Source organism: Peromyscus leucopus, chromosome 20 (assembly GCF_004664715.2).
Source record: "Peromyscus leucopus breed LL Stock chromosome 20, UCI_PerLeu_2.1, whole genome shotgun sequence".
Classification (NCBI taxonomy): Eukaryota; Metazoa; Chordata; class Mammalia; order Rodentia; family Cricetidae; genus Peromyscus; species Peromyscus leucopus.
In genome coordinates, this window is record NC_051080.1 from 63,306,295 (window position 1) to 63,333,809 (window position 27,515).

Consider the following 27,515-nt stretch of genomic DNA (forward strand, 5'->3'; position numbering starts at 1 on the left):
ACTTTGCTAAACCTGTATAAATTGCTAACTGCATTTTAAATATCTGTCCTTACATCTATAAGTATAGTTATCATCCCTGATCAAACACAATTCTCACTGCAAAAGTCATAAACCATTACAGAAAATCACAACTGGTCAAAATATAAATAATGACTGATCATAAGATTTCTAGCCTCAGTTGATACATCTACTTCACAACTCTAACAACTTAGGCTCAGGGAACATCAAGGAAGGAGAGGAAAGATAGTAAGAGCCAGATGATCAGGAAGTCTGCTGTGCTATTGTGTGTTAAGGTAAGAACAGGGGAACATCACCCATGATACTTGAACAAACATGGCTGCCTAAATAAGACCCGGATGAGAACAACAGCAATAGACATGCTAGCGTGTCTTTCATAGGGCCCCACCAAGACAAAGAGTTATGGGCAACTAGTGAATTTTAAAAGAGGGAGAAATAATCATCTCCAGGGAATGGGTTTCCTATTTGATTACACAAGACAATATGGTCATCCTTGAAATCATATACATGTAACTAACAGTAAACAGGCTGAACAGATTGTATTGGTAAATTTAGGTATAAGTATATAGCAACAACAATCTAAGAAAAAGAGGTCATGAATTCAAGAGGGAATTGGATGGCATTAACATTGGAGGAGTTGGACGGAGGGAACTGAATAGGAAAAATGATATATTTTAGTTAAAAAATAAATTTTAAAAGGGTAGTAATAATAATCTTTTTAATATGAGTCTATCCCAAATTATTCTAGCTCCTGGGTGTATTTGTCTATAATTTCACTGTGGTTGTTATTAGTTGATGGCCATGAGAAATTTAAAAACAATTATAAAGTATTTCTAGTACCTCAGTAGTTAGATTATATGCAATGTCTTTCTTCCCATTGATGAAGGCAATTCTCTGCAGTGTCTTTATTGCTTGTTCTGTTTTTCCAGTGCTTATTAGCCACCGGACTGATTCTGGGCCCCAGCTGTTTTAAAGATGAATAGAAGGGAAGGTCATATTAATGTTCAAAGACATTTCTCTTGTATCCAGGAAAAGAATAATCTTATAGCTATGATCCCACCTACCAATTGAGAACATTCCAGGATTTAAGCAACCTTCAATGTATCCATGAATCCCACTGTCATACCCAGTTGCTAAGCCTTTTAATATTTATTCATAGCTATAAAAACAACAAAAATTTTGTTCTTATAGAGGCATAAAGATTCCATTATTCAAAATCTAAATGTGTTTCATAGTACTCTAATTCAAAAATTCTGCCACTTCAATATGTGACTCTAAATTGATTGAGATTCACAATTTTAAATACAAAAATGTGTATGTTCCAAATTAAAAGTACTATTAACTTTTTATATTGCTTATTTAAAATAATACCTTATGTTTTATTCCCAAGAAGACAAATTAAAGTTTGAAAGAATACCAGAATAATTTTTTTTCAGGAAAAAGTCTGTTGTACATCTCCCTAAAGAGGTATCTAAAAGGTCTATTTTCAGACTTCTCTGTCCTTGACTGCCATTCAGGTAGATTTTCCTGTGGCTTGAGCTCAACAATCAGGTGAAAACCAAAGTGATACATAAATGAAATTTTGAGCCAATATTCACTTAATTTTATAAATTAACTGAAAATATCCTATCATTGATTTTTATAAGACTTCTAAATTTATTTTTCTGCATATAGCGCTTCAAATGGCACAGAGAAAATGAGTAAATGACAAATATTCCTCAGGAGACAAAGCAACACCATCATATGATATAGTCATTGGGCTTTAATTGTTCAGTACATATGTCAAAGTGCACATACCAGAAAACAATGAAAAAAATGAAGTAGGGCAAGGCAAGAACAAGTTGCAGTATGTGCCAGTCTGAAAGCACATAAGCTAGTCCCCCAAACCCGGCCTGGCCAATACTGAGGGATAGTCCATTGAGTATTATCATTCTGCTGTACCACTTTGGTGAGGTTTCTTCAAAAACTAAAAGAAAAAAATAGTTCTGTATTAGTTTGCAGTTTACTGGTGTGTTTATCAATATGACCAATAGCGACTTGGGGAAGGAAGGGTTTCTTTCATCTTAGAGCTTATAGACAATCATGAAGGGAAGAAAGGGCATGAATTTGAGGGCAGGAACTGATACAGAAGCCATGAAGAAGGACTACTTCCTTGCTTGCTCTCCATGACTTGCTCAGCCTGTTTTCTTGACTAACCCAAGACTACCTACTCCATAGTGTTAGGACCATTTGTAATAGGCTAGGCCCTCCTAGCCCATTAACTGATCATGAATTAAAAATATATCCTTCATACTTGCCTACAGTCCATTCTGATGGAGGCATTTCATCTGAGGTTCCCTCTTCCCATATGAGTCTATCTTGTGTCAAGTTAACAAAAACTAACCAGCACACTATCCAACACCATTTAAGAAAGATAACTTCAAAAATGAAAGACAATGCATGTGTACAGATTAAGGCAAACTTACCAAGGATAGGACAGTTGATTACAATATTACTTATGGATGCAGACAGCAGGAATCTCAGAACACAGTAAAAAGAGAAATTGGGGGCAAAGGCACAGCAGGACCCCAAAATCCCATAGGCTAAGCAAGAACACACCAACAATGGTTTCCTTCCAAACCTATGGTAACAGTAGTTAAAATTGTAAAAAAAAATCTACAACTGGTTATTTACACATCATTAGTATATCTCCAGAGAATCCTCATTGCTCTTAGATCCTTGTTTTCTGACATCTATACCACCATAATAGAACAATTAAAGTCACATATCTTTACATAAATGTCACTGTATAGTCACTACCTTTATGTATATAATAAAGCACATTTCTCTATTTCTTATCTCAGCCATCATACTGAGCATATTCTAGGTTCTTTTAAACAATTTTATTGGTTAGTGTGTGTGTGTGTGTGTGTGTGTGTGTGTGTGTGTATGTGTGTGTATGCAAGTGTTCGCATGCCATATGCATGCAGGCACCCATGGGGACCAGAGTAGGGTATCTGAACTGAACTGAGGTCCTCTGAAAGAACAGCAAGCACTCTTAACTACTAAACCATCTCTCTGGCCTCTTCATTTTTGCTACCATTTCTTCTGACTTGCAAAGCATATCCACACACATTAATTGAATTATATCCTTCCTCATAAATAGTAATAATTAGCATAAGTTAATAATATGTTATTCATAACCCATTTATTTTAAAATCTGTGTCATCATTCATCTGGTTGTGAAGTGCTTATCTATTGTTAACTCTATATTTTGCTTTCTAGAAATTTCCCTGAGCAGTCATCAAACTCAAATGTTTTCAACCTCCTGTCATAAACTTTCTTATAGACTTCAAGCAAATTAATTTTCATGAGTGAATACTTTAACTACCCTATATAATTTTTAAATATGAAAATGCCCATAAGTTTTGAGTTGCCACAATCTTCTGGCCATATTGTATACCAAACTTAGGAAGAAAATGAAGATTTAGTTCTTACAAATTTAGCTTCTTAACTTTGTCTCTCATTGCTAAGTCTATGCTATTGTTTTCATTAATCATGTTTGCTACATGACATTTTGTGACACTTTTGTCCTCTTTCCTTTTTTTCATCTATCACTTGTTAATTCTTTATGGGTCAGTTCAATATTCACACTGATTTGGAGTCTGCAACATTGACTTCAATCTTCCAAAGTATTTTATTTCTTTGAAACTTACCTATCACATATACTGTATTAAGCCTCCTAGATTCTTTCAATGTTCATAATTTAATAAAACTGTATAGTCTTTAAAATCAGTTTTATAGATTATTCTTTGTCCAAAATAAGAGAGAGACTTACCTGTCAGAAAAAAAACCACACACAAGACTAGCCACCAAATACCCTGCCATAGTGGTGGCTTGTGCATAGTATTTGAATGATTGGAAATCACATACTAAATCCCACTGTAAAAGATTGAATAAAAAATATCGTAACTTGAATGGTTATACATAGTATTTGAAAAGAAGCCTCAATTTTATCTAGAGAATACACTTGCTGGATAATGAGAAAGTCTGTGATTATTTTTTTAACATTAATAATGATTGCATCCTTGGTAACTTATGATTAGACATGTCATTGCCCCTAGAGGAGAGCTTACTACTATTATTTTGCTAAATGTACATAGTATTAAACTGGTTCCTAATAACTACATTATACCCATAGATTAATTAGTGCATCTATCACTTATTTTCAGAGCAGTTTCTTTTTTTTTTTTTTTTTTTTTTTTGGTTTTTCGAGACAGGGTTTCTCTGCGTAGCTTTGCGCCTTTCCTGGAGCTCACTTGGTAGCCCAGGCTGGCCTCGAACTCACAGAGATCCGCCTGGCTCTGCCTCCCGAGTGCTGGGATTAAAGGCGTGCGCCACCACCGCCCGGCCAGAGCAGTTTCTATTTACTAGTAGTAGATGGTGATCAAGAGATCCAAAATTGGTCAACACAGAAAATAAGGGACTACAGAGTGCTTAGCCTTAAATGAAACATACATTCCATATACCCCAGCTGGGTATCATATATTACTATATTTCTGTAGTAGTAGGTATCCATGGAACATTTTCTAAATGTTTTTAGAGTTATTTCTCCCTTCCTTTGTTCCATCCTATCTACCCTCCCCTCCCAAAACCCCAATTTAACCCTTTCTATTCTATTACTCATTTTTACTTTTTTTTCAGTAGAAGTCATTTAATAATAAAACAGTCATCTCAAATTGTACCAATTCAAGTCAATGGATGAATAAAATAAAATGGATGCCAATCTCAAACATACTTTTTCACACAGAAACTAAACCCCAAAGAGATCATACAGCTAGAATTTAAAGATAAAACTATAAAATGTATAAAGTAAAACAGCCAAAAATCTTTGAGACTTTGAGGTAGACAGATTCCAGTGTGAAAGGGTCAACCACAAAAATAAAAAAGTTAGAATCAGTTTTATCAAAGTGATTAGCTTTTGATTGGAATATTTTATTAAGTATAAATTTTCGGGTGGGAAAGATGGCTCAGTGCTTAAGTGCCACCTGTTACTTCCACACTAAGGATGCAGCCACAACTGTTGCTGTCACAATGATTTCATGAGCAAATTCGTCTGCCTGAGGTTATTACTCACTTTTAAACTCTTATACCAGTGCATTCTATCTCCCCTCCCTTGAAACATGGAGCCCCATGTTCCCTTAATAATTTCCTGACCTATATATGTATAAAAATAAAATGTACGCATGTGAAGATACAAAGCTAACTTTTAAAGATGAGAGAAATCTTGTCTTTCTAGTTCTTAGTTACCTCTCTCAGAATGATTCTTTCTAGCTCCATCAATTTACCTGTGAATTTCATAATTTTATTTTTCTTAATTGCCTAATAATATTCTTTAATTGATGCATGATTTTAACAAATGGAGATAGTTAAATTTTGTAATCTATGTTCTACAATTTCTGTCTTCAATGAAAAGGATTTCCTTATCTTTTACAAAATGTTAAGATATTTGTCTTAGTCTGGGAGAAAGCTTTGGACACATGAAACAATTTCTAACAAGAAATATATCCACTGGTGCAAGAGTAATGTGATTTAACAATCATAGCACAATTAACCACTTTTATACAGGGTTTGAGGCCTGCTTCACAGGGGAAATTTTCATGCTTGGTATGGTAGTACTGGTTAAAAGCCCAGGGTTAAGGAGGTCATAGGCTCTAGATTGGAACCTCTTATTGCCACTTTGTTCAATGGTTATAATGTCAAAATTGCCTTCTTGTAGTAGTTTGAATAAAAATGAGTCCAAAGGCTCATATGTTTGAATACTTGGATCCAAGTCAGTAGAACAGTTTAGAAAGGATGAGGAGGTGTGGCCCTGTGGGAGGATGTGTGTCATTGGGAGTGGAAATTGAGGTTTTAAGAACCATGAAATTCCCAAAGCCTTTTCTCTGCCTCATGGTTATGGATCAAGACGTGAACTCTCAGATATTCCATCACTCCTCCATTATGGAGTCTAACTTTATGAGATCATAAGCCAAATTACACACTTTCTTTTATAAATTGCTTTGGTTGTGTTTTATCACAATAAAAATTAACTAAAACACATCTAAATATATATGTATATACCTATAGACCTAACTGCTCTCAATCTGGCTCAGAGAACCTTCTTCTGGCAGTAGGCAGCTATCAAAGAGAGACACATAATTAGCCAATAGCTTAGAAAAGGAGACTGATTGTTCAGCCCTAAATATAATATTTTAACATCTTTATTAACCACCATCTGCCCCCAAAGATTAGGGAAAATTCTATATTCTGAACATATCATAGCTATCCAATTTCATGAAGTCATAGCAGCTGTGGTTACCTACTCAACATATGCAAAATATCAAACCAGCCCAAATTCCATATAGATATGGGTAGTATACTCCTGAACTCACTCCCCGCAGAGGATTTATTTATGAGAACTTCTGCTTTTAAATGTTTTATAGATGTTATTCATTGTCATCCTTGAAACCACTCCAACCCTACTTATTAATTTGTATGGAAAATTAGAATTTCTAATGGTTATGTTCAGATGATGACATTAACCAGAAACTTCCCTAAAAACACTGCCTTCAATATTAATAAACTGAAACATAAAGCTTCATAACAGTAAATAATAGACCTAAGATTTTTCACCCAAATAAGCCGAGTCTTGAAGATACACTACTAACTGTAATATTTGAATGCAATCAGCACATTCAGTTAAAATTTTTGTAAAATGATGGTATTATTCTCTTTTCAAATATATGAGGAAAGATTTGTATGAAGTACAAATATATGGGCATAAAGTATGTATCAATGATAAAAAACTGCAAATCTTAACTTTGAAGCTATATCTCTCTTGAAAAACTATATATATGGATGCAAACACATACACACACACACACACACACACACACACACACACATGTTGATGTAACCAACCGTCTTATTAAATAAGAAACACAGAAACAATGTAAAAGAGAAAGTCGAGAGGTCAGAGCTCAGAGCTAAATCTCACCCTTCCTTCTGCTGTCCCAGCTTCGCGAAAAGAGACCTACTTCCTGTCGGTTAGTTTTTTTAAAGTATGTTGTTCTGCCTTCTCATTGGTTGTAAACCCAAACACATGACTGCCTCGTCACTGTCTGAATGTACAGCCCCCTAGGTCTTAAAGGTATATGTCTCCAATGCTGACTGTATCCCTGAACACACAGAGATCTTATGGGATTAAAGGCGTGTGCCACCACCGCCACACTCTTGCTATGGCTCTAATAGCTCTGACCCTGAACACACAGAGATCTTATGGGATTAAAGGCGTGTGCCACCACCGCCACACTCTTGCTATGGCTCTAATAGCTCTGACCCTGAACACACAGAGATCTTATGGGATTAAAGGCGTGTGCCACCACCGCCACACTCTTGCTATGGCTCTAATAGCTCTGACCCCAGACAACTTTATTTATTAACATACAATCAAAATAATAATTCAGTACAATTAGATTACCACCACATTTCCCCTTTTCTATTTTAACAAAAAGAAAAAGAAAGCAAAAGGTTATAACTAACAAAAGAAAAACTATATACAAAAGTACAATAACTATATACAATATATACAAGTAATAAATACCTAAACAGGTATTTGACAAATCAGAGAAAATAATTCCATTATCTATCCTATTTTGGTAAATCCAAGATGTATCTAATGCACTTTCTATCCTAATTAATTTTCAACTATAACTAACTAATCTTCAACCATAACTAACTAATCTTCAACTCCCTCAGAGACCAAGAAGGGAATAATATTAGCTAACAAAAATAAAAACAGGAAGTGCATGCAAGCAACTTCCAAAAAATTTTGTGAGTTGACAGAAACAGCCAGCTGCCTGGGCAGTCACCTGAGGTTTCTCCTCAGTGTTGGGGCATCATCTTCAGCCTATAGGCTTAGTGTATCTGACAGACTCATTTGTGAAGTAGGATGTACACAAGGTCAACAGTTCAACCTCACATTGGGTGAGAGCAGTCCACGTACCAGAAACACCTGAATTCCACTAGTGTCCTGTCATGATTCAGGATTTTAAATTCTGGAAATTGTTGACAGTTTTTTAATTCAGCTGTCCATTCTTCTTGGCTGTGTATATATGGCTTCATCTCAGCATCCCCTTCTTCTCCACATCCCTCTATTAAATGCCAGTCTACTTTCGAGAGGCATGAGCTTTCAGCTGCTGTTCCATTGTACAACAGAATCCATTGGCCCTCTGCCTGTTAAGCTGCTTTGAAGAAAAGGGCACCGTACCTTTTCCGGATGCGAAGGCCATTTCAGGGATGGGGCCGTATTGTCCTGGCCTCAGAAGATGCCTTTTGATAAAGCCATAACCACACTTGTTTTGGCAAGAATCAGTAGTCCCTTGTTTCGTGTTCTGTCTGTCCATTTTGTCCTGTTGATTCGAGGATACTTTGTTGTCCAGTGGCTAACTTTTGCCACAAGGAAAGTTGACTCCTTATGCAGTTTCTTCAATGCCCATATTTTCTCTGAAGTAGATTAGTACTGCCAGGAGCTGACATGTCTCAAAAAAGAAAAATTTTCTAAGTTATTAAAACATTTTAAATGCCATATTCTGTAGATCTCTGAAGGGTTTGAAGATGACCTGTCTAAAACATCTCTGCTTAATTTTTTAAAACATATCTAATCTGACTACAAGTTCTATGATAATGTCTAACTACTAGCTTTCATTTCTTTATATCCTAATAGTTGATAATAATAACATTCAAGGATCAGAAATTTGCATTACATTGTTAAATGGATGGAATAAATACAATTAGAAATATACATATAGCATTTTCTAACAATATCAGTTTCAAATTTGTATACAATATAAAACAATCCAATCCAATGTAAAGTATTTAAAATTAGTAATTGTCTTTTTCTTTTCTTTCTTTCTTTTTTTTTTTTTTTTTAAACAAGAACCTTAAATCTAATCTCCTTTGCTTAGCCTTTTTCCTAACCCTTGACAATAACTTGTAACCAACCCCCTAAATACTGAAAATTATCCCAGACCCAAAACCCATTAAAAAGACCAAAAAACCACCCGCCCCACACCACCTCTTTGGGAATGTGGGCGTCGTATTCTTAAAATTGCTTCCTGCTGGGTATGGGCGAAATTTTCTTTATCCTGAAAGAAAGATTTTAGGTTAATTGTCAAATTCTAGGAGAGGTAACTATATCCTTCATTATCCAGTCTGTGTATAATGCCAAAGTTCAGGGTTTATCTCAAGTCCTTATTCAAGTAGTCTTTGAGACTGGATCATCTCAGCTAGTCATCTCAAATTTGCTCTGAGCACCTTGTAGTTCAAAGCTGATCTATGGATGATGTTTGTCAGCTTAATGATATTATTATTGTCCACGTGGAATTGTTGTTGTTGTGGGGCCCCATCTTCTTTCTGGAGACTTCAGTTGATGTTAGGCCTGGCCTTGATTTCCTGCAGAAAACTGATAAGAGACTCGAACACAAAAACATATATATGCAGCTAGCCTTTTTTCTAGAATTAGTTAGTACTCTATGTGACCATTCATATCTTAACAAAGTTTAAAATGTATATATATATATTAATCTTATAAATTTTGATATAAAATTTATACTTTGAGAAAAGTTTAAAGAATCAGAATAGAATCAAAGAGTTGAGATTAGTAATAGAATAGTCCCTTAATTAATTTTGCTTTTGTCCTGTACCATAGCAGAAGATGGCTCTTATTCTGGCATGATACAGGGAGTTTGCATTTTCCTTTTAACAACATGCTTGAGTTTAAAGAAGGAGAGAGCCATTCTCCAACTCCAAAGTCAGCTTTAAATTTTAATTGAACTGGGACTGTTAGAAGACAAATAGTGTTAAATCTTTAGAGAAAAGCAGAAACAAACATTTAGGAAGACATAAAATTTTTTAGATAATATATACCCATACACCGTTTCATTCTGTTTCTTGGGATAGATGATTTGTCATTTTTCTTCAGTTGTCTCATTTGTCCAGTGTTCTTCAGATTCCTTAACCTTCATTTTCCTAAAAGACAAAAACAAAAACCTTTCCCCAAGACTAATTTTGGGGATGTTCCTTTTTCGCAAGTTATTATCTGATTAAATGAAAAGGCATGTTTTATTGATACAAGTTAGTTTAAATTGGATGTTCATGCTGGTTGATGAACTATCACCTCCTCAATTAAGAGGTCTCTCTTGTTCAAATCGAACCTTTATCAATTTTGATGGTACCCACAGCTTATCTTCTCCTGTGGAAACAAAAGCAAAACCTCGTCCCCAATGTAATACATACCCTGGTTTCCATTCTGAGGTTAGCACATCCTTAAAGTATATAGGCTGATTTAATTCTGTAGTTTTTTCTATTATCCAATGTCTCTCTGCAGCTGTTGTTCCTTTCTCATTGGCATTCAGAAAATTCAAAGTTAGAAGAGCATTATGCAGTCTATTTCTGGGGTTTTTGTTACCCATTTCTGTTTATTTAGCATATCCTTTAGAGTTCTGTTTGATCTTTCTATAACTGCTTGACCTGTAGGATTATGTGGTATGCCTGTAATATGCTTTATATTGTAATAAGCAAAAAACTGTTTCATTTTAACAGAGACATATGATGGAGCATTGTCAGTTTTGATTTGTGCAGGTATACCCATGATGGCCATAACTTCTAGCAAATGAGTGATTGCAGAATCAGCCTTTTCAGAACTCAAAGCAGTTGCCCATTGAAATCCTGAAAAAGTATCAATGGTGTGGTGTACATATTTCAGTTTTCCAAATTCTGCAAAGTGAAACACGTCCATCTGCCAGATTTCATTTCTCTGAGTACCCTTTGGGTTACATCCTGCTGGTAATGGCGTTTGATTGTAGAAGGAACAAGTAGGACATTTCTTTACTATTTCTTTGGCTTGTTGCCAGGTTATGGAAAAATCCTTTTTTAAACCTTTACTATTGACGTGATGTTTTTTATGAAATTCTGAGGCTTCCAGCACATTTCCTATCAATAATTTATCAATCTCATCATTGCCTTGTGCTAGAGGGCCTGGCAGACCAGTATGGGATCGAATGTGAGTTATATATAAAGGATGATCCCTTTTCCTGATTGTATCTTGTAATTGAATAAATAGTGAAGTTAATTCTGAAGCATCAGGGATAAATTCTGCAGTCTCAATATGTAACACCACTCTTTCAGCATATTGAGAGTCAGTTACTATGTTGAGAGGTTCTGAAAAATCCATTAATACCAACAGAATAGCATACAATTCTGATTTTTGAACTGAATTATACGGACTTTGAACCACTTTACTTAAATTTTCTGATTTGTAACCAGCCTTTCCTTCTTTGTTGGCATCTGTATAAAATGTACGAACTCCAGATATGGGTTTTTGCCGTACAATTTGAGGCAAGATCCATTCAGCTCTTTTTATAAGATCAATTCTATTGCTTTTGGGATATTTGCTGTTAATTTCTCCCAAAAAATTACTGCAAGCTCTTTGCCAAGGTTCACTTTCTGTCCATAATTTTTCAATGTCCTCCTTAGTTAATGGTACGACAATTTCTGCTGGGTCTATGCCTGCTAATTGACGAAGTCTCAGTTTTCCTTTGTAAATCAAGTCAGAGATTTTTTCCACATAAGTTTTTAATTTTTTATTTGGTTTATTTGGTAAAAATATCCATTCCAAGATAATATCTTCCCTCTGCATTAATATTCCAGTAGGAGAACGCCTAGAAGGTAAAATAACCAAAATGCAATCCAGCTTTGGATCAATACGATCCACGTGTCCTTCATGCACTTTCTTTTCTACCAAGGCCAATTCTTTCTCAGCTTCAGGTGATAATTCTCTTGGACTATTTAAGTCCTTGTCACCTTCTAAGGTTCTGAACAAATTAGTCAGTTCATCATTTTTTACCCCAACAATAGTTCGTAGATGAGAAATGTCTCCAAATAATCTTTGAAAGTCATTAAGAGTCTGTAGTCTATCTCTCCGAATTTGCACCTTTGGGGTCTAATTTTTTGTAGCTCTATTTTATATCCTAAATAATTAATAGAATCTCCTCTTTGTATCTTTTCAGGAGCAATTTGTAATCCCCAGCAAGGCAAAATTTTCTTTACTTCTTCAAATATTATTTCTAAAGTATCTGCATTTGAGTCAGCTAGTAAAATATCGTCCATATAATGATAAATTATAGATTTAGAAAATTTTTTACGTATCACTTCCAATGGCTGTTGCACAAAATATTGGCACAGAGTTGGGCTATTCAACATTCCCTGTGGGAGGACCCTCCATTGAAATCTTTTAACCGGTTGAGAATTATTATAAGTAGGCACTGTAAAAGCAAATCTTTCTTTGTCTTTTTCTTGTAAGGGTATTGAAAAGAAACAGTCTTTTAAATCAATAACTATGAGAGGCCATCCTTTTGGTAACAGAGTAGGCAAAGGCATCCCAGATTGTAGAGAGCCCATTGGCTGAATTACTTTGTTAATTGCTCTAAGGTCTGTTACCATTCTCCATTTACCAGATTTCTTTTTAATAACAAATACAGGAGAATTCCAAGGGCTGGTTGATTCTTCAATATGCTGAGCATTTAACTGTTCTTCTACCAGCTCTTCTAAAGCCTGGAGTTTCTCTGTTGTTAAAGGCCATTGTTGGACCCATACAGGCTTGTCTGTTAACCATTTTAAAGGTAGAGCTGTTGGTGTCTTTGGAAGATCATCAGTTATTGTGCCCTGTTCTTGTATAATATGGATGGCTGGTGACCACTCATTAGAACAATATCTTCTAATATTTCTCTCAGTAACATGTGCTAGTTTATGATTTATTTCTGAGATTGGAGGGATGTTAATCTGAGTATTCCATTGTTGCAACAAGTCTCGACCCCACAGGTTCATAGTTATGTTGGCCACATATGGTTTTAATTTTCCTCTCTGTCCTTCTGGACCTATACATTCGAGCCATCTTGCACTCTGTTTCACCTGAGATAATGTCCCAATTCCTAACAGTTGAACGTTTACCTCCTGAAGAGGCCAAGTTGGATGCCAAAATTCTGGTGCAATTATGGTAACGTCCGCACCTGTGTCTACCAGACCAGACAACAAAACACCATTTATTTTTATTGTTAATTTTGGTCTTTGTTCATTAATAGAAGTTTGCCAAAAAATTTTCTTTATGTTTTCTCCTGAATTTTCTATTCTCTCTGTTTCATCTTCCTGACCAGCATGATTTATTCCAATAGGCATTTGGTTATTTAATCGCTCTCCAGAGCAGGCATTTCCTCTATGGCTGCAGGAAAGGTTTGAACTGGATTTGCACTGGGGCCTGCCTGAGGCCCCTCTGGGAGTTTCCTGAAGACTGAGGCAAAGGATTACCCTGTCTGTCCTTTGTTGATCTACATTCGTTGGTCCAGTGTTTTCCCTTACCACACCTTCTGCATACTCCAGAAGGAAGGGGCCTTCTGTTGCCATTGTTCCTTGAAGAAACATTGTTTCTGGGAATGACCTGTCTACAGTCCCTTTTCAAATGTCCTTGCTTCCCACATCCAAAACATCTAACACTCCTCAAACCTTTTGAAATTACTTCTCCTACCCATGTATCATCATGCTCATCAGCTTCAACATTAATTGTTTCTCTAATCCAATCTTCCATAGGTGCAGATCTTGCCCTTAATGGCCTGATTATTGTTTTGCATGCTGCATTCGCATTCTCAAATGCCAAAGCTTCAATTATTGCCTTACCAGCTTCTGAATCTGAGACCATTCTCTTTACTGCTGAAGCCAGTCTTTGTAAAAAATCTGTAAAAGACTCTTTTGGGCCTTGCTTCACCTTTGTAAATGACTCAGATTTTTTTCCTGGTTCCTCAACTTTGTCCCATGCATTCAAGGCTGCCGTTCGACATAAAATTAGGGTTTGGACATCATATAAACATTGTGTTTGTGCTGAAGCATATTGGCCTTCGCCCATAAGCTGATCCTGGCAAACTTGTATTCCTTTATCCCTCCATTGTTTTTCTATGTTTTTAGCCTCCTCCTTAAACCAAGTCAGAAATTGAAGTCTCTGGCTGGGTTCCAGAACACCTTGTGCCAGGTCCCGCCAGTCCTGTGGTACTATCCTATTATATGTTGACCAAGAGTTTAACATTTGCTTTACATATGGGGAATGCATGCCATAAGATACTATTGCCTCCTTAAACCTTTTTAAATCCAACATTTCAATTGGAGCCCAATTATTTTGTGTAGCCATTTGATCAGGCATCTGCTGTACGGTTACAGGATAAATTAAGGGTGACTGTGTGAAAACAGGCTTTCTTTCTGCAACCTTATGATCCCGACTTGAAACAACTTCACTGTTAATTTCTTCTGTCTGAATTTTTACAGGTTTAGCAAGTTCTTCTAAAGCTGTTATCCTGGCACTTAAATTGACTATCTTTTTAAATATTAAAATGTGGATTATTATAGTGATAAGGTGCATAATTCCACCAATACTAATATTATATAGTTGTTCCATTGCCAGACTGCCTAAAATTTCGAACAAAAACCAATTTTCTTCCAATGTACACATAAAACCCATATCTTTTTTAAACGTGGAAAAAAATTCTCTTTTAGATAGTTTCCTTTAAAATATCTGATATATTATGACTTACCAAATCTGCGTAGAACAGTAGAAATCCGAGGGATTTTCAAAACAGCCACCTAGTGTCCCAGGTGTAAATCCAAAGAGAAAGAGAGAGAGAGAGAGAGAGAGAGAGAGAGAGAGAGAGAGAGCAAGAAAGCGTAGCTGGCTAAAGTTTAAATGCAGCCACGTGTTCCCTCTTGTGCCGAATCAAGGCTTGGGTCTGGCTTCCTTAAGCTCCGACCACGTGCGTTGGCTTTACAGGCAAGGCTCTGTTCGGCAGGGCAACTCTGAGTTGTTTGTAGCACCGGCTTTAAGCAAGCAGGATTTAAGCAAGCAGCTCACCGATAGTCCAGCCTGAGGTCAAGCAGAACTAGACCCAGGCTCGGACTAAGAAGCCGATCGCCGCCGGCCGCCGCGTGCCACCGCCGCCGCCGCGGGCCGCCTGCCGCCCTTGCGGGAAAGCGGACCTGCCGCCAAGCCAAGCAGTTTTTAATGGATTCTTGTCACGTTGGGCGCCAGATGTTGATGTAACCAACCGTCTTATTAAATAAGAAACACAGAAACAATGTAAAAGAGAAAGTCGAGAGGTCAGAGCTCAGAGCTAAATCTCACCCTTCCTTCTGCTGTCCCAGCTTCGCGAAAAGAGACCTACTTCCTGTCGGTTAGTTTTTTTAAAGTATGTTGTTCTGCCTTCTCATTGGTTGTAAACCCAAACACATGACTGCCTCGTCACTGTCTGAATGTACAGCCCCCTAGGTCTTAAAGGTATATGTCTCCAATGCTGACTGTATCCCTGAACACACAGAGATCTTATGGGATTAAAGGCGTGTGCCACCACCGCCACACTCTTGCTATGGCTCTAATAGCTCTGACCCTGAACACACAGAGATCTTATGGGATTAAAGGCGTGTGCCACCACCGCCACACTCTTGCTATGGCTCTAATAGCTCTGACCCTGAACACACAGAGATCTTATGGGATTAAAGGCGTGTGCCACCACCGCCACACTCTTGCTATGGCTCTAATAGCTCTGACCCCCAGACAACTTTATTTATTAACATACAATCAAAATAATAATTCAGTACAATTAGATTACCACCACACACACACACACACAGATTCACATCTCCTTCCAAGGTCTCAATATTTTGTGAAAACTATCTTAAATCTCATTACTTGGTGCCAGGGCTCCATAGTCAATTCACTAGACATCACTAGATGTAACTTACCTCAGTAACAATGGTAGAAGTAAAAACACTGTGGTCATATGTCCATCCATCCAGGCATGGCTCAGTCTCCAGCTTGGTGTTGTTAAAAACTGATACATTGGAATCTAAGAATTGCCACTGGGTATGCCGGAAGCGTCGGCATTGCTCAGGTTTCTGATTGGGGCCCATTGGGATGGAGACCTTCAGCAGAGCTTCAGTAGTTAAGTTTATGGTGATATTAATTTCAGATCTTGGATTGTCAAGAACGTTTACACTGCAGTGATGATCAGGGATGGCAGCTGTAAAGTTCTCCATGATGTCATGACAGGACGACAGCAAAGTTAAGATGATATAAAGGACAGTCCTCGCAAGCTGAAATCTTCCACTGTCACCTACATGACGTAGAATTTCATCAAAGGCCATGGCTATTCCTGTAAAAGTTGGCTGCAGAATCATAGGTATTGTGGTATAGAAAACAAATTGAAAATTGTGACTTAATTGATTCTTTTTAATATTTGTATTTTATAAGTAACTTCTTAATTGATTTTTTATTTACTTTTCTGGGCCAGAAATTTAGAAATTTGAAATAGTCATTCTTTTCTTAACAAAATGCACATTCTTTGCCCGCATATTAAAATATAATAAACCACTTGGATTTTTCATTCTTTCTTTTCATTCTTTCACAACAAAGACAGTAGTATGTTTTATTCCATAATGACAGAGAATTCAAATAAAAAAGGCCCTAATTTGGCAACTGCATTGAATTAATACCAGTTTGTAAATACAGTTAAAATGCAATGTGTTGTATTCTGCTCAGCTCTTGAGAAGTAGCTTTTAAAGGATAATCATAGCTATTACAGTCTTTCTGCTCCTGTGAGACTGTGTCTTCTTTATGGGACAGGAAAGCTACACCATGTCTCAAAAATATGGAAGTCCAAACAAGATCTGAACAATGACAATATCAGTTACCATACCAACATGGGTGGTGAAAATCTCACAAGGCCCCACCCCTGGTTAAAGAGCTTTATGCAATCAATAACCCTGCTTAGAGTGAGAAAATCGGTCCCTTCCAGGGATTAACCCCTAAGCAGTCATGCAGTGCAAAACGGTAAACCCTAAAATCATCCATGTGAGCAACTGTAAATGGACTCAGCAGGTTTTATTTATATGTGTGTGCATATATAACAACAATATTCAAAGAGAAAAAGAAAAAGTAAACAACAGAGAAGAACTCATGGGTAGAGAAAGGGGAAGAGCAGGTTGTAGGGACTAGGATATAACAATAGGGAATTGAAGATGACCAAAATATAATATTTGCATAAATAAAATGTCATAACAAAATCTGTTATTTTGTACAATTAATGAATGCAAATAAAAATGGAGAAGAGATACTAATATGCAAATAAAGATTACATATATTCAAGGCCTAAAAATGTCATGGTTGCATAATACTTCTAATCAGATTAATTTCTATTTCTATCATCATGTACATGTGATGTGCCTTATATACTGACAGTGTGTCTGTCTCATCATTGTGGTATCACCCTTTCAACAACAGCTTGCCAACTTCCTTCCCCAATCACCTGAAAACATTATTCTACCTTTGGGTTCTATGAGTTCAACAGTTTTGGGTTGTATGTATAAGTCAAATCAATTTGTGTTTTCCTTTCAGTGTTTTGTTGCTTTCATATAGAATACTGTCCTTCCATGTTGTTTATGATTTTAAATGTAGCAAGAATTTCTTTTTCTTCTACCTGGATAGTAAAAATAATTTTCAAAAAATAAAAAATTGCTTATATGTGTATATATATATATCACATTCTTTTATATATATATGTATATATATTATATGTATATACATTTTTACCACATTCTTTTTATAGCTATGTACCTTTAAAAGAACCCAATATCCCAAATCATCTGCAAAATGAAAATCACAACCAAGTCTAGCAACAATGACAACACATCCCCTCACATCTTAGAGCATCCTCTATAAAAAAAAAACTAGTAGAGCCAGGCTGTGGTGGCTCACACCTTTAATCCTAGCACTTGGGAGGCAGAGCAAGGCAGTTCTCTGTGAGTTCAAGGCCAACCTGGTCTACAGAGTGAGATCCAGGACAGGCACCAAAACTACACAGAGAAATCCTGTCTCAAGAAATAAATAGAAAGATAGATAGATAGATAGATAGATAGATAGATAGATAGATAGATAGAAGAAATGCCAATGTAGGAGAACAGTTTAAGAAAAGTCATTACATACTCCTCACAAGAACACAATGCAAATCAGCATATCAATTAGGAATAATATAGTGGGGATTCCTCAAGAACATTTAAAAAAATTTGTCAACCCCTCTTCTGATTCTAAATCCATGGAAAAACACATAGATATTTGCCTCTTATGTCCACAACAGAATTATTCACAATAGAAAGCTATGGGAAAAGGTAGCACTCATCATTGAAAAATCATTTTGTTGAAAACTGTTTACCCTTGGCTTTCTCAAATGATGTGTTTGTACAAATGGTAAGCATGTATGTTTTAAATAATAGAAATTATTAGAAAGAAAACAAAAATATACTCTCAAGGTATCCCCTATCATGGGCTTTACACTAGGGTCCACAGTCCTGGCAGTTTTACCGGAGGCAAGAGTAGTCCTAGGGACCCTAGGGATTATACTGCTCACCACCAGCTTAACCCCTTTAAGCCTGTCCAATGACCCTAGAGCACACTCACACCTTGGGACTCATATCCCATTCTATTACTTTGAAGTACTCTTAAGCTTTACCAGAAGGCAGGCAGGATCTAGGAACCCCAGATTGTACCTCCTTACTCTCTTTGGCTCCATATCAAAGCCTACAACTTCAGAAGCAGATTTTGGCTTTATAATTGCACAGGCTGGATCCAGAGCCCACAGCCCTGGCAGATATACTGGAGTCCAGGCTGGTCATATGGTCTTCAGAGGCCAGACTAGAACTAGGAACTCCAGACTATACCCTCTCCCCTGAGCTGCATATCCTGGTCTATAACTTTGGAAGAAGACTTCAGCTTTACCAGAAGCCAAGCCAAAACCCCCCAAACACCAGAGAAGACACCATACTAGACTCAAAAACATGCTAGTCACCAGAACCCTTGGCCATTTAGGTCAAAGGACCAGAGAGGAAAGAGAAACCAAGGAATAAAACACAAATCTAACAAAGACAAATGCAGGAATCAAAATCTAGACCTATAATCATCCAAATCCAGATGGCTAAACTCCAGTGTAAGAACACAATCAATAACAGAAAAAGTAATATGGCATCATTAGAGCCCACCTATCCTACAACAGCAAGACCTAGACAACCCAAAACAGATGAAGCAAAAGGAAATGACATTAAAAATTAATTTATAAAGATGATAGAGATCCTTAAAGAGGAAATGAAAAAAAATCACTTAAAAAAATTGAGGGAAAGACAAACAAAAATTGGAATGAATCAATAAATCCCTAAAAGAAAGTCTATGGAAAAAAAACAACAAATACTTGCATGAAATGAACAAAACTACTTATGACATGAAAATGTAAATAGAAGCAATAAAGAAAACAAAAACAGAGGGAATCCTAGAAGTGGAAAATCGGGGCAAATGAACAGAAGCAAGCATTATCAACAGAATACAAGAGATAGAAAAGATAATCTCAAGTGTTGAAGACATGATAAAGGAAATAGATTCATTAGTCTAAGAAAGCATTAAATCTAAAAAATCTCTGATACAAAATATCAAGGAAATCTGGAAAAATATAAAAAGACCAAACATAAGAATAACATGGATAGAAGGAGGAGAAGAAACAGCTCAAAATCCCAGAGAATATATATAACAAAATCATAGAATTTTCCCAACCTAAATAAGGACATGCCTACAAAGGTACAAGAAGCTTAAAAAACACAAAATATATTTGATCAAAAAGGAAGTCCTCTTGCCATATAATAATCAAAACACTAAACATACAGAACAAAAAGAAAATATTAAAAGCAGCAAGGGGGAAAGGGCCAAGTACCATATAGGCAGAACTGTTGGAATTATACCAGACTTCTCAATAGAGGCCCTAAAATCCAGAAAAACCTATACTAATGTCTTGCAAACTCTAAGAGACCACTGATGCCAGCCCAGACTACTATACCCAGCAAAACTTTCAATCATAATAGATGAAGAAAATAGATATTTCATAACAAGTCAAATTTAAACAATATCTATCAATATCTATGTACAAATCCAGCCCTTCAGAAAGTAATAGAAGGAAAACTCCAATCCCAGAAAGCCATCTATCCAACAAAAACACAAGTAATAGATAATCACAGACCAGCAAAACCCAAAGAAGGGTAACACACAAACACACACACACACACACGCACACACACACACACACACACACTACCAACAAAAACAAAGTAACAGAAATTAATAAATCATTGGTGATTAATATCCCTCAATATCAATGGACTTGATCTCAATTTGCCAGTGAAAAGACACAGGCTAACAGAATGGGTAAGGAAACAGGATCCATCATTCTGCCACATACAAGAAACGTGCCTCAACATCAAAAACAGACATTATCTCAGAGTAAAAGGTTGGAAAAATATTTTCCATTCAAATGGACTTAAGAAGCAAGTTGGTATAACTCTCCTAATATCTAACAAAATAGACATCCAACCAAAATTGATCAAGAGAGATGGAGAGGGGCATTTCATATTAATCAAAGGGAAAATTCACCAGAATTATGTTCAGTTCTGAACATCTATGCCCCAAATTGAAGGGCACATTTGTAAAAGAAACATTACTAAAGCTTACATCATGCATAGGATGCACACAATAATAGTGGGAGACTTCACACCCCACACTCACCAATAGACAGACCATCTAGATAAAAACTAAACAGAGAAATAACAGAACTAAGATATGTTATGATTCAAATGGACCTAACAGATATTTACAGAACATTTTACCCAAACACAAAAGATTATACCTTCTTCTTAGCACCACATGGAATCTTCTCAAAAACTGAGCATATATTCAGCCACAAAGCAAGTCTCAACAGATACAAAAAAATTGAAATGACTCCCATGGATTAAAGATGGATTTCAACAACAGAAACAATAAAAAGCCTACAAACTCATGAAAACTGAACAATGCTCAACTGAATCAACACTGGGTCAAGGAAGAAATATAGAAAGAAGTGAAAACCTTCCTAGAATTCAATGAAAATTAATGCACAACAAACCCAAACTTATGGGACACAATGAAAGCAGTCCTGAGAGGAAACTTGATAGCACTAAATGCCATCATAAAGAACTTGGAGAGACCTCATACTAGAGACTTAACACTTGAAAGCTCTATAATAAAAAGAGGCAGACAAACCTAAGAGGAGTAGACCACAGGAAAAAAAATCAAACTCAGGGCTGAAATCAATAAAACAGAAACAAAGAGAACAATACAAAGAATTGATGAAACAAATGTAGAGTCTGAGGAAAAGCTGAAGGAAGACCCCAGACTCAAATAGCATGCAAGAACAAAGAGTGTTTATTATACCAGCATGCATGTGGGGTTGTTCACTTGTCCAAAATGGTGACAACCCAGACAGGGCCTTGCAGGCTCCTTTTAAGGTTAACTAAGGGGAGTTTCAGGATCAACTACATAATTGGTTATGCAAGCAGCAGTTAGTTACATTAGTATATTTTTAATTGGTTGAAGCTTAGTCTTATCATTTTGGACACATCTGCACAAGCTTGGACATGATTCAGAAGGGGGCTGCTGGTTTTGTCCTTGAGATACTGTGAGGTTGACCTAGGCCCTCTGTGTTTCTTCTCCCCCTTGACCCTGAATGTAAGGGCCTTGGAGATAAATGGCCCTTTGTTGGAAAAGGCACCTGTTGGCCCTTCTCAGAGAACTGAAACCTAACTTCAGTTGTGAAAGCAGGAAATTTTAACCCCTTCACAGAGGTGGTTCCTCAAGAAAATCAACAAAATAGATACAGCCTTATCCAAACTAACCAAAAGGTAGAGAGAGAATATCCAAATCAACAAAATCATAAATGAAAAGGGGGACAAAACAACAAACTCTGAGGAAATACAGAGAATCATTAGGTCATATTTCAAAAACCTGTACTTCATGAAATTGGAAACTCTAAAAGAAATGGACAAATTTCTTGATAGATAACACTTACCAAAGTTCAACCAAGACCAGATAAACAACTTAAATAGACCAAAAACCAATAATAAATAGAAGGAGTCATTAAAAGTCTCCCAACCAAAAGATGTCCAGGTCCAGATAGATTTAATGCAGAATTCTACCAGATGTTCAAAGAAGAGCTAATACCAATGTTCTTCAAATTATTCCACAAAATAGGAACATAAGGAATATTGTCAAATTCTATGAGGTCACATTCACCCTCATACATAAACCACACAAAGATTCAACAAAGAAAGATAATTATAAACCATTTTCACTAATGAACAATGATGCAAAAATAATCAATAAAATATGGCAAACTAAATCCAACAATACATCAAAAAGATCATCCACCATAACCAAGTAGGTTTCATTCCAGAGATGCAGAGGCAGTTCACTCTATGAAAATCTTTCAATATAATCAGCCATAAAAACAAACTGAAAGAACAAAACCAATGATATCTCATTATGTGCTAAAAAAGCCTTTGACAAAATCCAACACCCCTATATGATAAAAGTCTTGGGGAGATCAGGGATATAAGGGACATACCTAAACATAATAAAAGCATTATACAACAAGCCAATTGTCAGCATCAAATTAAATGGAAACTGAAAGCTATTCTACAAAAATCAGGAACAAGACAAAACTGTCCACTTTCCCGATATCGATTCAATACAGTACTTGAAGTTCTAGATAGAGCAATAGGACAACAAAAGGAAATCATGGGGATACAAATTGGAAAGGAAGAAGCTAAAGTTTCATTATTCACAGATGGTATGAGAGTATACATAAGAAATCCAAAAACTCTAACAGGGAATACCTACAGCTGAAAAACTCTTTTAGTGAAGTAACTGAATATAAGATTAACTCAAAAAAATTAGCAGCCCCCTATATACAAACAATAAATTGGCTGAGAAAGAAACCAGAGAATCAATAAAATCCTTTACAATAGCCTCAAATAATATAAAATACCTTGGTGTAACTCTAACTAAGCAAGTAAAAGATTTGTATGAGAAGAACTTCAAGTCTTTGAAGAAAAAATAAAGAATATATCAGAAAATGGAAAGATTTCCCATGCTCATGGATTGGGAGGATTAACATAATAAAAATGGCCATCTTACCAAAAGCAATCTACATATTCAATGCAATCCACATTAAAAATTCCAATACAATTATTTACAGATCTTGAAAGAACAATACTCTTTTGGAAAAACAAAAACCCAGTATAGGTAAAAACAATCCTGTACAATATAAGAACTTCCAGAGATGTCACTATCCTTGATTTCAAGCTCTGCTACAGACCTATATTAATAAAAAAAAAACCATATGGTATTGCCATAAAAGCTGACAGGTGGATAAATAGAATTGAATCAAAGACCCAGACATAAATCCACACGCCTATGAATACCTAATTTTTTACAAAGAAGCCAAATTATACAATGGAAAAAATAAAGCATCTTCAACAAATAGTGTTTGTCTAACAGGCATGTAGAAGAATGCAAACAGTTAAAAATCTATCACTCTACATAAAACTCAAGTCAAAGTGGTTCAAAGAACTCGGCATAAATCTAGATACCCTGAGTCTGATAGAGAACAAAGTGGGAAATAATCTCAAACACATTAGTATGGAAAAACAATTATTCTGTCCTGAGCACAGGCACTAAGATCAATAATTAATAAATGGTACCTGCTGTGGGATGGTCTGTATGTCAAATTGCTATGGTTGGTCAATAAATAAAACACTGATTGGCCAGTGGCCAGGCAGGAAGCATAGGCGGGACTAACAGAGATGAGAATTGAGAGAATTCTGGGAAGTGGAAGCCTGAGGAGGGAGACACTGCCAGCTGCCACCATGACAAATAGCATGTGAAGATGCTGGTAAGTCACGAGCCACGTGGCAAGGTATAGATTTATAGAAATGGATTAATTTAAGTTACAAGAACAGTTAGCAAGATGCCTGCCATGGCCATACAGTTTGTAAGCAATGTAAGTCTCTGTGTTTACTTGGTTGGGTCTGAGCGACTGTGAGACTGGTGGGTGACAGATTTGTCCTGACTATGGGCAAGGCAGGAAAACTCTAGCTACAGGTACCTCATGACATTGAAAAGTTTCTGTAAGACAAAGGACAGCACCAATAGGACAAAACGGCAGCCTACAGAATGGAAAAGGATCTTCACCAACCCAATCCAACATCCAACAGAGGGCTGATTTGCAAAATATATAAAGAACTCAAGAAACTAGATATCAACAAACCAAATAATCCAGTTAAAAGTGGGGCATAGAGCCAGGTGGTGGTGGTGCAAGCCTTTAATCCCAGCACTCAGGAGGCAGAGGCAGGTGGATCTCTATGGGTTCAAGGCCAGCCTGGTCTACAGAGTGAGTTTCAGGATAGGCTCCAAAGCTACACAGAGAAACCCTATTTCAAAAAAAAAAAGTGGGACACAGATCTAAACAGAGAATTCTCAACAGAAGAATCTCAAGTGTCCTAGAAACAGTTAAGGTAAGGTTTAACATTCTTAACCATCAGGGAAATGCAAATCAAATGACTCTGCGATTCCATCTTATATTTGTCAGAATGGGTAAGATCAAAAACACTAATGACAGCTTATGCTGGAGAGGATGTGGGGCAAGGGGAACATTCTTCCATTGCTGGTGGAAGTGCAAACTTGTACAGCCACTTCAGAAGTAAGTATAGAGCTTTCTCAGAAAACTGGGAATCAATCTACCATAAGACCCAGAAATACCACTCTTGGGTATATACCCCAAGGTTGCTCAATCCAGCCACAAGGACACTTGCTCAACTATGTTCATTAACAGCTTTATTTGTAATAACCAGAACCTGGAAACAACATAGATGTCCCTCAAGAGCGAAATGGATAAAGAAAATGTGGTACATTTACAGGATGGAGTATTATCCAGCTGTTAAAAACAAGGACACCAGAAAATTTGAAGGCAAATGGATAGAACTAGAAAAAAATCATCCTGAGTGAGGCAAGACCCAGAAAGACAAACATATTATGAACTCACTCATAAGTTGATATTAACTGTAAAAGAAAGAAATGATAATTATGCTACAACCCACAGACCCAGGGATACTAGGTAACAAGGAGGGTTCATGGGAAATAGTTGATCTCCCTAGGAAGTGGAAATAGAGGAGATTTTGTTAGTGAACTGAAGGCAGGTGGGGATGGAAACATGAGTGATCAGGTTGTGCAGGGTGGGGCAAGAGTACTAAAAGAAACTACTGGAAGGGGGTGGCCATTTTGGGGTCAGGTAAAAACTTGTCCCAAGGGAATCTCCCAGGAATCTACAAGGATGACCCCCAGATAAGACTCCTAGTGATAGTGGATAGTGAACTGGCCATCTCCTGTGACCAGATTGGTGCATAGCCCAATTGTCATCAGAGAGGCTTCATCCAGCAACTGATGGAAACAGATGCTGACCCACAGCTAAACATTAGGCAGAGTTCAGAGAATCCTGCAAAAGAGGGTAGTGAAAAGATTATAAGAGCTAGAGAGGACAAAGACATCAGAAGAAAATTCACAGTATCAACTAACCTGGCTTCATAGGTGCTCACAGAGACTGAACTGACAACCAGGGAGCCTGCATGGGACTACTGATATGGGCACTTTGCATATGTGTAACAGTTGTATAGCTTGTTCCTCTTGTGTAACTCCAAACCATGGGAACAGGGGTGTCTCTGACTTTTTTTTTACTGGCTTTTGGGACCCTACCCCTCATGATTGCACAGCCTTAATACACGCGGAGGTGCTTAGTGTTACTACAAGTTGATATGTCATGTTTCATTGGTACTCACGGGAAACCTGCTCTCTTCTAAACAGAAATGGAGGAGGAATGGATTTGAGAGGCAGGTGAGGACAGAGGGAAGCTGAGGGAGAGGGACTGGATGAGAGGAGAGAAGAGAAACTACTGTGGCCAGGGTGTAAAATAAATAAGTAAATAAATCTCAAATGATTTTTTTTAAATAACTTTCTCCTGAACATTATGAGAGCCTTACTAATGTGCTGGTTCAAGGTGTGGTCATTGTAAACTCATCCCAAAAAAACTTCCAGATCTTGTCAAGTGGTAAAGTTAAGGAAAGGGAAGTTTGAGAAAGAAGTTTTCAAAGAGTATGCTGGAAAAAAAATAGTTAATAGTACTTACCAGGAATATATCTGACTAGAACATGACAAAAATGAACAACAAAACACAAACCATGAGACAGGCTGAGCGGGAAGGGTTAAGAATTGTGTCAGGGATTAAAAGAGTTAGATAACTTTAAAATGCCTCTTTTATTCTACTCCATCATTTTAGTCGACAAAACTGACTGAGTTAGCTAAAACTTCTATATATTTTAGGTGGAATATATGATATATATATATATATATATATATATATATGATATATACTGAATTACACTTCTATGCTCTACTTTGTGGATAAATTATAAAACCAATCCATAAACCATTAAAACATAGCATTGTAATTTGTTAAATTATAATTTTTAAAAAGTAAAGATAGAGAAGTACAATAAAAAATGCTACTGCAGTTCAGCAGGAAACTGGTAATTGTATTCACAATGCCCAAAGACAATAATATAAGATCTTCAAATAGGAATTCTCATATTTCTGTTAATTGCTTCATATTCATTATGAATAGGAAACACATGGACAACCAGTAATATTTTCTCTTTTTTTACATTAATCAAGCTCATTTTGCTTTCATGACTCAATTATGTACTCTGTTAACCATGATTTTGCATGCTATTATAAAAAAAAAAAATGGAAACTTACCTATATAAACTTTGTGTTGCACACAGCCAAATCACCCTTAGAGAAAGAATGTGTGTCTGCACCAAAGAGAGAGGTTATGTAGTCCAAGTATGGCAAAGTTATTAAGTTACCTCTGGTTAATAGACATGTCCATTGGAACTAAGTGACTGAAGTGGACTTTAGTGCATGGGGTTGCTTATGTTTTTCTGCTTAAAGTGAACACTCTGTTCGTGAGTAATGTTGGTATCTAGAAGCCCTATGGAAAAAGCAAAGTAGAGTCCCACAAGACTTTCAAGATGGTCCCAGAACAGCGATTAAAACAATGCCAAGTATCTTTTCTCAAGAATCTGTATTTCTGTGTGCACCTTGCTGTCTCTCATCACCTTCGTGGTCCTCCAGCCTTGTCATTTCTGCCAGAATAAATTAAAGACTTTAGAGAACATTTGCCTAAGGAAACAAATCATTTTATCTGAAAATAACTACATTTTTCTCTAGTCTTAAATATTTCATTTAAGCATACACTGAAGTATAATCATATTTATCCACACTTTCCCCTTCCCACTCATTCGTATACTGCCAAAAGGTCACCTTTCAGCTTCATGAGTTTAAAAATAACCCACTAAGCCCATTTAGTGCTGCCCATATGTGCATGGTTATGTGGCCACTCACTGGAGTATGGTAATTGTACCAATGA

The 27,515-nt window shown here is 36.6% G+C and overlaps 1 protein-coding gene across 1 annotated transcript in view; it reads right to left on the bottom strand.

Moving 5' to 3' along the window:
* Positions 1-27,030, bottom strand: part of LOC114694847 (solute carrier family 22 member 22-like) — a 48,536-nt gene extending 21,506 nt beyond the window's left edge. The window contains exons 1-6 of the mRNA XM_028871932.2: positions 26,843-27,030; positions 15,874-16,296; positions 3,836-3,939; positions 2,484-2,638; positions 1,816-1,984; positions 859-982 (exon numbers count right to left, since the gene is read on the bottom strand). Coding sequence (XP_028727765.1) covers positions 859-982; positions 1,816-1,984; positions 2,484-2,638; positions 3,836-3,939; positions 15,874-16,275 — 954 coding nt within the window. The 5' untranslated portion in view covers positions 16,276-16,296; positions 26,843-27,030. The remainder of the gene's footprint in view (positions 1-858; positions 983-1,815; positions 1,985-2,483; positions 2,639-3,835; positions 3,940-15,873; positions 16,297-26,842) is intronic.
* Positions 27,031-27,515: the final 485 nt, after the last annotated feature.